At 38.2% G+C, this 10131-nt stretch overlaps 1 protein-coding gene across 1 annotated transcript in view; it reads left to right on the top strand.

The window, feature by feature from the left end:
- The window catches only part of TMEFF2 (transmembrane protein with EGF like and two follistatin like domains 2), a 299411-nt gene that overhangs the window by 577 nt on the left and 288703 nt on the right, over nt 1-10131 (top strand). Inside the window, exons 2-3 of the mRNA XM_019523121.1 lie at nt 2133-2242; nt 8054-8183. Coding sequence (XP_019378666.1) covers nt 2133-2242; nt 8054-8183 — 240 coding nt within the window. The remainder of the gene's footprint in view (nt 1-2132; nt 2243-8053; nt 8184-10131) is intronic.

The raw sequence follows: 10131 nt of genomic DNA, 5'->3' as shown, positions 1-10131 counted from the left end.
ACCCCACCCCACCCTCCCTCCCCCAGGTACTTGGATGGCATCCTTCTGAGATTTCGGGGGTGCTGGTCTGTACAGTTCGGAGCCTGAACACAGATCCCGCAAAGGCTCGATGCTGTTTTGTCTTGTATTCCGGGCAGGGGGAGCAACAAAAGTTAGATCTGCGAGCGAGAGAGAAATAACTTGAGGGGAGAGAAGGCAAGAATAAATCAAGCAGGGGCTGTCTGGGAAATACTGATCTGCCTGCAGAAAGTGCCAGGAGTCTGGGGCTGGGTCATCTTTCCAAGAAACAGCAACTCCGATGATGAGCTGGAAAGCTGATCTTGCTGGGTGAAGTCTTCCTTTTCTTGCCGCTGGTTCAAGGCATTTTGATTTTTATAGGCACGGCGTGCGGGTCTCTCGCTTGCTTTGGTTTTGGTTGCTTTTTCTTTTTAATTCACTTAAACCCTGTAGTTTCTGGAGAGAAGTTAGCAGAGGTAATGTTTATGGCTGTCAGATGAACACATGCAGGACCAAAGGGCAAGGGCGGCTAGCTGCTGATCAAGAAGTAATGCTTCGCAGGCGATTTCCTCGATTTCTTCTGCAGGCTGCAGTTAAACAGGTTTTCTCCCCCTGCTCCTTCATCTGATCACTTTCAGCCTGGCTTGCCTGCCTGAGTCCAGGTGAAATATACTGGTGAATAAAAATGATGAGGGGGTCGCTGCCCTTTTAGATTAGATGGCTTGTGCCTGACCAGTTTAGCTCTTAAAATGATGAGAGCACAAATGCCTGAAGTGTTATTTACCATGGGGGGGGGGGGGGTTTCAGCACAACTACTGTGTCTGTGTGCGGTTTTTCTCATTCTAGCTGATCGCTCACACCGTTCTTTTTGGGTAGCCCTTGTGTGTGTGTGTATGTGTATGTGTATGTGTACGTGTATATATGTGTGTGTGTGTGTGTGTGTGTGTGTGTGTATATATATATACACACACACACACACACACACACATACACATGCATTAACAAGGTTTGCATGAAGCAAAATCCCCATCTCCCTTAGTGACAAAGTGGAACTCAGCGATGTATGGTGCAACATGTCAACTTTGTGTGTGTGTGCATGTTGAAAATTGGGAGAAAAGTGCCACGCACAGGTTATAGACAAAAATTTAGCTATACTGTAGGCTGGTTTTAAAAGATCTGAATGTTCAAAATAAAGTGGTCTCCATTTTTTATTCCTTAAAGTGATATTGACTTTTACAGTGAGTTTCATGTTTAGGTAAACAGTCTGTGCCTTTCTAATATGTGAAGTAATTTTGAAATTAGACTTTGTACTAGCATTTTGAAAAGAAATACCTTCCTACTATGTATAGCGTAGAATATATTGCATAATATGCTGGTGTCAAGCAGTGATTTTTTTTTTACCATGGATTCTTCATTTTTAATATGCAGTTGTATAATTTGGAGCACTAAGATGTTAAAAAAATCAATAGGATTAAATCTTAATGGATTTGGAGTCTAATATAGCTGTTTGGTTTAATACCTCACTGCACACTGTCAGAGTAGGCTGGCAACTAGTGAAATCTAAAATTCATGCTGGCATCCGTGAGCTGAATCTTCAGCCAGATTTGTTAGTTTGTCTGTAGAAAATGAAGGGAGAGAGCTAGGTTTACTCAGCAGCTTGTGAAGAACCTGGCACCCCTCCTGTTAACTTAGAGGTGATCAATCTTCATTGGAATCAGACAGACCATCACAGAAAACACACAGCCTGTTTATCTTTATTATAGGGGCTTTGTGACATCACTGTCTGGAGAAATTCCATGTTGGACATACATCCAAAATAACATATTTCCATGCAACAGTGGATAAAATGGTATTTACAACCTAAGAAAATAGTCCAATTACCAGATGGCTTTTGAGGAAATGGAGTCTGTTTAATAGGAAAAAAGTGTGCTTGGGGGTGTGGGGAGTGAGGGGTAGTAGGAAGACAGGAGAGAACAATACAAAAAGTAGAAAATGGATAACAGGGAAAGACGGAAACATCCAGACTATTGTTTCATCTACAAGGTTATTGTGTTGCGTACATTAAAATGCAGAATTGCCTGTATTGTTCTTCCTACCAGACCAATGCTGACAGTATTTTTCTCTCTATATTTGAGGTTTTGATGACAGAGAAAATGATCTTTTTCTCTGCGACACCAATACCTGTAAATTTGATGGGGAATGTTTAAGAATTGGAGACAGTGTGACTTGCGTCTGTCAGTTCAAGGTAAGATGACTGATATTTCATTCTTTAATTCACTAATGAGAATACAAATCAGGGATCTCTCTTTACAACCTATCACTTGGCAATTTATTTCTCTACATGCAGAGAAGTTAGAGGGAAAACCTGGCAGCAAATATAAAGAGCTGGCAGGAGAGCCAACTGGTGTCAAGAAGACATAAGTTTCTCTGGGAAAATGCAGATGCTATGGTTTTAAATGTCCCTTTGGGGTCTGCAGCTTCAGGTTGTGCATTTATGATTTTGTTGCTGTGCCCTTTTAGCTAGGATTTTAAATCCTTTCCACATTCATCAGTGTTACAGACCTGGCTTTATACATTCAGAATTCTGATCTAGTTAGGGAAATGGATATGTAATGTGCTTATACAGTATTTTCAGGAAGGTTGCAGAGTGGCAATGCTTACTTATCTACCCTATAGCTCAGATTAGAAGGAAATTCTACTGTTCTAAAATCAAAAACTTCTGTTAGGCTTTCTATAGTTTTAGAGGGTTTTATTGATTTTTGTTTTGTTTCCTTTTATACGTTCTCTCACCCCTACCTGGTTGAATCCAAAGCTCAGGCATTCTTAAAGTCACACAATTAATTATGAAGTATTACTTCTGACATATATTTTAGCCAACAGCTGTACTTTGCTTAATTACCTGACTACATACCTTGTATATTAAAGAGTTTTGAGTATGTACCAACACATATGTACATACTGATGTCCTAGTTGTTTCTTACATTTTGAGATAGCTTTATTCAACTGTTGAACTTTTAATACCTATGTACATGTTTACAGTAGAAACCCCCAGGCATGGTTCAGTACTGTGCACATTTGTAATGACTAATTTATCATTGAGCTTTGATAGGCTATTCACTTTGAAGTGTGACAAGAATTACTTACATTGCCAGAGCCACATACATGTTAAGAAGAAAATCCCAAAACATACATGCATCAATTAAAAAAGTGGTGGGGCAAGGGCAGGTGGAAATGTCTACACAGGAACACAAAACAATTGCTTTACTAAATCTCCTCCATTTAGCCTTCAGTTATTGAATTTTTCCATTTCTAGAGTTGATACATATGGGCCATGTTCTTTCTATCTCTAAATTTTCTTTTCCTGAGAAAATGCTATATAATGCGATCAGCATGTGTGACTTGATTAGCATTGTTGCCCAAAGGGAAGATAGTACTGAGGATGTCCCATTGGCATTTAGATCTCTCAGTGTCCAGATAAAACACTAAATTCTCGTGTTTGATTCTACTTTGGTATTGGCGACTGGTTTATAGCAACAGATCAATTGCCTGGGAGGAGCAAACCAAGACTTTGCTCATGGCAAGGGAGAGAACAGAGGCTAATTTTTCCCAAGGAAAAGTACTAATCATTGGTGAGTTAGAATAAACAAAGGTCAGAAAAATCACTGGGATGCATTGTCTTATATTCTGGAGTTCAGTGATAGCTATACCAGTGTTGGACAATGGCAAGAGAAATGAGACATGATACCAGAGAAATAAGACAAATATGGAATAATGCTTACAATCATAAGTGAAATGTAAATAACTAACGAGGTGATTGTGGGTCTGATCCAAACCCCCTGGAAAGCAACAGGAGCTACAGCACTGAGCATGGGCTTGCCATGTAAGCTACCAGTGGTGGATGCTATATACGTTTTGCAAATACCGGGATTGATGCTGGCACTGGAAGTTTGTCACAGTCAAATGAATCCCCTTGCCTTGCTTAAACCTTTTACTTCAGTAGATTTGCAACTGGGGAGGAGCTTGGCTCATCTTGTAACATCAGTGGGTTGACTGGAAACAGGAGAAGCACTGCTGCAGCAGAAAATTAATGTCCACTAGAATCACAGACTGAGTAAATGTGTGGTATATAGGGCACATTCATAAACCATATACCTTAAGTGAGGGGTTTTCCTTGCTCAGAAATCAGGCCTCTGCTCCACAGACATTTCTCTAGAATGAGAGTGAGTAAAACAATAGAGGATTCCTCATCAGTTTAATTGCTCTTTTAGATTTCTTTAGAATATGCTGGGAGCTCTAACTGCAACTTGGAAAAAAATAAGGATTGAAAGCTAAGTTGCCTCTACACTTTTTAAACTCTTAGCTGGGCATGTCTATTGTCTGTTTTTTATAATGTTCCTACAAATAGCATCCTACCAAACATGGAGTAAGAAAATACAACTTCTTGCTATTTTTGTTTGAAAGGCAGATTCATGAGGGGCTGTTTTAGTTCATTTGAGTGGTCCCCTGCCTTATGTAGGTTAAGGAAGTTGAAGGCCTTTCATCACAGTGACTCTTTTGCTTTTGTAATACTGCAGAAATGTAGACCATGCATTAATTTCCCATGGCCATTGACAAGTATATCAGGAGAGAGCATCCAATACACATCTCTTTCAGTAAGAACAGAACTTAATTTCTCTTTATGTTAGAGCACAGCCCCATGTATTATGTTAGAGCACAGCCCCATGTACTCAGTACTCATTCCCTCTTACTGGACCTCATTGTCAACTACAGGTAACAACCTGATTTTTTTTTTCTTATGGCATCATAAAATCATAATTTCCGCAAATTAGAAAGGCCTTTATATGACTGCCCCTGAATGCATTGATCTGGCAACATCTCTTCTTTTGTTCTTGCTTCTGACAATATGAAAGTGCCTGAAGGGATGCTGAGGTATTTCAGTTGATGCTGCATTTGTTCCTCTATGTTTAGACCCTAAACCTGTAAATATTTAAATACACAAGTAACTTTCTTTAAGTGAATAGTCAGTCAACTTCACTGGGGCTCCTTGCATGAGTTAAACTACTTGAGCCACGTCTACATTGTAAATTTACCGTATTCGAGAGTAGTATTTTTAAGCCTGCTACACTATTCCATACATGCTGCTTCCTAAAGTGGAAGCCATGTAGATGCATCAGCCTAGTGCTATGTGGGCTAATTAGCCCTGCTGAGTAACAGTGCCAATTAGCTTGGTCGGTGCTAATTAACCGGCATGGATGTGGCTATACTGCTTCTGGTTTAGGAGGCAGCTTGTCCAGAACAGTGTAACTTTCTTGATGTCACGCTGGAACATCATCCCCTGTCTGTGTAGCCTTTCATTTCTAAGGGTTTATAAGATTGAGTCTCTAGTCACCCAACTCAAAACCCTGTATTACATTACTGGAATATGTTCCCCTATACTTTGTTTGCTCAAAATATATGCAGTGTGGTGACAGTATTTATAATATGACACTTATGACTGTAGGAAATAATCAAAGTTTCATAGCAGTCACTTGAGGAGGAGTTATACAAGTATGACAGCTCCTCTGAAAAATAAACCTTTTAAATAAATAAACCTTATAGAGCCTGCTAAAGCAATATCTTTCTATGCTTCTGATGATGAGCATACAAGATTCCAAATGCAATGAAAAGCAGTCATTGGGAGGTGTGGAGGATATGTTCATTGTTCTTTCTTACTTGAGCTGCACATATATAAAATAAAAAACGTGTTTGAAAGAGGGTTCCACAATGTGGCTCTGTGCTGTTGAAGTCAATAGGCATTTTGATGCAGATTTTAATGAATGGTGCATCGGGCCTTATGTCACAGAATGGAAATCTAACTGGTTTTTAAGCCGTGGTGTACTGTGCCCTGAACCAATGCCAAAAATGTATTGCTACATTGAGAAAACGCTGACAATCAAAGTCTGTTTTCCTACTATCCTCCAGGACCAGAAAGAAATACTTTGTGCCAATAAAAAAGCTGTGAATGCCAGTTTTCCATTGTTTGTAAAGTAGGAGATGCCAGCTCTAGTAGATCATTAGATAGCCACTTATTAAAATCTCAGCATAGTATTGCTACCTTTTTTAAAATCTTCAGTTCAGATATGGCTTTAGCAAAGCTTTCAAACCCACTTGACTTGAAAATTAAAGCTTGCACCACCTGAAAGCTCCGAAGTCCTTTGTTCCCTGTTGTTGAAGAGCTACTTCACATCTTTATCTTTTCATAAGAGTAACTGTTGCATAAAAACAAGGAAACAGTTTATAGGAAATAAATAAATTCAAACTGCAATTAACTTAGTTTGCAGAGGAAAGAAGAATGTGTCACTAATATATGTTTACTTATTAACACTTGAGTTAGTGAGCACGTTAAGCACATTGCTGCCAATCACTTGTAATAATGGCTAATGTGACATTTGGGTCAAATCTTGCGCACCTTGTTCATTCAGATAGTCACATTAGTGTTAAGGGGACAGGTTATATACAGCAAGTAAGATTTGAGTCTTCATACTTAAAAAAATACAATTGACTGTGTTAATTGTCTTGGTAGACTCTTCTAAGTCACCCTCCAGCTTTGTTCAGATTATCACCGATGAGCTTTTGGATGAAATTGGCATTTTTGTCTTTAACATTTTTCAGCTTTGGAATATGTTCCTCCAAATAACATACCAGGCACTTTTTCATCAACAGTTTTTAAAAAATCTCTGAATTCTCCCCCACTTTTTTTTTTTTTTTTTGCTTCATTCCCTTCTATTTAAAAGGAAGAGGACTTGGGCATCTGGCCTAGGAATTTTAAAAATATATATAACGCATAGAGAAAATGTCATTTGTCTTGGCCCAATCAAAATGTCACTCTGACCAACTATGAATAATTTCTTGGCTACGTCTCTGTGTGGAGTTTTGCAATTAATACAAAACATGCAATTGCATGTGTTAATCATTTCTGAAGTCACTCATATCTAGGCAGATTTGAAATTCATATCTATGTAATTTCTGTTTCATACTGTATATCATGTGTATTAGCACATGTAAGATACTTTATGGACTAAGAAAGCTAAATTGGTAGTTTGACTTCCTTTTAATTTTTACTTGGTTTTAAACAGACATGATCATTTGTAAATAATAATCTTGATCATTACGTTTGTTATAATTAAACAATGAGGCATATCAGGAGTATAGTAATCATGAAATAATCATATCCCTGGCATAATTATCAGGTACAGGGTACATCCAAATATCTCTAATGCCTTAGAGTGTGATTATCTTATGATAACTACACCCTGTAGGTTGCCTAATTTCCGTTATCGAATGGAATTATTCTTTATTAATATGAACAAAAGTGGGCAAAACTGGCCGTTTTTGTGATAGAAGAAAATAAAGCAAATATTTTCTAATGCCAAACGGAAGTTGAGTTGACAATGTATTATTTAATCTGTGTTCTTTAGAATGTTGACTCGAAATTCCTTCTACTTCTGGCTTGATGCCTTTTCTCTCTGACATGGAGAGCTCTGAGCTTTAGATAACATTATAACTAGAACTCATTGAAAAATGTCTGTGTTTCAGAAGATTTCATTTGTATGACTATTTTTACACACACACAAAAATTCTGCTTTCTACTCTGTTATAATTATAACTATGCAGAAATAATTGTTTGTCTTCTGTGGAAAGATAATGAATTGCCCTAGTAAATACGATTATTTGTTTATTTTGTCCATCATTTGGTCTCTGAGTATAGTATTTTAGAGAGAGATAAGAAACTACATAGTGGACTGTTATGGAATGGTTATCTTGTATAGGTAATTTTTTTCCTGTCTGCCACCAATCTGAATATGGCTTATACTCTGTAGGATGAGTTGATATTTCTTTGATTTTTCTCCTATAGTCCTCTTGACAACTTTAGATGTGAAAAGAACGAACAGCTAAGAAGCAGTTTCTGAATTTTAATTTTCTGTTTTGATGGTTTTATAACTTATCAGGGAATTGACTTGACACTGTGATATTGTTTTTGTTACTAATTGCATTGTTTCTTTTCCATATCCATTAGTGCAGTGGTGACTATGTGCCAGTGTGTGGCTCCAATGGTGATACCTATCAAAACGAATGCTACTTGAGACAGGCTGCTTGCAAACAGCAGAGTGAAATACTTGTAGTGTCACAAGGATCATGTGCAACTGGTAGGTAAAGTATTCTTTGGCTATAACTAGAACTAGGTTTGCAGCCAAAATAACTTGTGTATTGTGATAACTATTTATTATTCCTTTTCTGTATTAACTCCAATATTAATTTACAGACTCGATCTTACGAATTTACTGTCACTCATTCCTTTAAAAGGAAAAACAAAAAACAAACCCCAAACAAAACCTGTTGGCTTTATTCTGAGGTTGGTGTACAGCAAAGTTTCTTTCCTAATAATTGTCTGCTGTTCTGCTGCATTTAACATGATTAATACCACTAACTAAAAAATAGAGATTAAAGGAGAAGTTTGATTAGGTGGACATTTGGGCTACTACAGACCTCTCCATTCTGAAGAAAGTGGAATATAAGTTTTATTGCATCTAGTTCCATTTCTTCCATGTTTTCTTCTGTGTTTCAGACTGCTTCCCCATTGGTACAAATCACTATAGCAATACTGGCTGTGAGAAATCCATGCTAGTTTATACCAGGGGAAGATTTTGCTCTTTATCTTTCACTCAGTTAGTGAATCTATTCAATGATCTGTTCTGTACTTGTTGGGAGATTTCATTGAACAGTGCACAGAAAAGGAATATTATTTCTCAAGGCATCTCTCCTTAAATCCAGGAACTGTGAAATGTCTGTAGTTCTCCTTTATCAAGCATATTGAAAAGTGAATGAACAAAATCTGACATGAAAACTGGCTTGCTATGTGCAGGAGTTCTTGATGTTTTCCTTTTGTGTTCTGTACTCATTAGAGCCGGGCAGTGAAGTTAACTTGAAAAGAGGAGAAGGAATAAGTCTTTGTTCTTGAGAGAATTCTTTAAACTTAAAGCAGATTTTTTTAAGGTTAGAATAGACAAGTCAATAAATAGTGCATTAGAAAAACTTTGTTCAGTGCAGTAATCCGTGTTTCTTGCACCTAAGAGAAAATAAACTTTTTTTCTGTAAACTATGTTCCTTCTTAGGCTGTTACCCAAGAATTTTCAAGGGAAAAAGCACATGCTGTAATGTTCTTTGTCTAGAAATTGGTATTACCAGCAGTTCAGTCAGGCAATCTATTGTTGTAGATGAAGTCATTTTAGTTTTGTTTTTTCCAGAAGGGAGGACCAACTGGGCTGTTTTATCAGGAAAAAAAAGAATGGTTTTCTGTCTTACTACTTCATTACTTAAACTTGCTCATTGCTTGCAATAGCCACTTTGGAGAGTTTCTCTTTGAAGGTCAGTGAGGATCTCAGAAATAGAAAAGAAAAATGAGGTTTACTGAGGTCTTGAACGTTTGACTTCTTTTTCCTCCTCAACAAGACTTACCTCACATATAGGCCTGATCTAGGAGCAGATCTAGGAATTTTGAAAAGGGGGGATGCAGCAAAGAGCTCACTGACATGGGGGTGTGACCAGCAGCCAAGATCAGAGCTCTTGGTGGTACAGAGTTCAGTACGCGTGCGCTACAAATTAGAACAGGTTGGGACACATCACTGATTCATCTCTGGCCTGATCCAACTCTTGCTGAACTCAGTGGGTGGCTTTTCTTGCTGCTTAGGAATTGCTAGATCTCCTTGAATAGGTCTATGCTATCCCAGTGGGAGGACCTCCCAGCACATCCCATGCACCTGTTCCTGTTCTTGCATGCCAACCCTGGAAATGCAGCAGTGAAGCTATTTCTAGCCATTCTTAAGCACATCAGGGACTGAGGTCTGGAGAGTGACTGTGGGTAAACACACTTGTAGGCTAGGGACAGACATTACACATAAACCAGTTTAAGTGATCAGAAACTCATTTACACCTGTAACAGAACAGATGTTCAATGCACATAAACCAGCTTAAGAATGGCTGAAACTGGTTTGAGATAAACCTGGTTAAATGTAGTATCAGACTTAACTGATTTATGCAGTGTCTGTCCCAGACTCCTTGCTGGTTGAAGAGAAACCAGACACCCCAGCATCCCAT

This window comes from Gavialis gangeticus, unplaced genomic scaffold, assembly GCF_001723915.1.
Source record: "Gavialis gangeticus isolate Ggan-Ray unplaced genomic scaffold, GavGan_comp1, whole genome shotgun sequence".
Classification (NCBI taxonomy): domain Eukaryota; kingdom Metazoa; phylum Chordata; order Crocodylia; family Gavialidae; genus Gavialis; species Gavialis gangeticus.
Note: the sequence above shows the minus strand (reverse complement) of the source record. Positions and strands in the feature narration are given on the sequence as shown.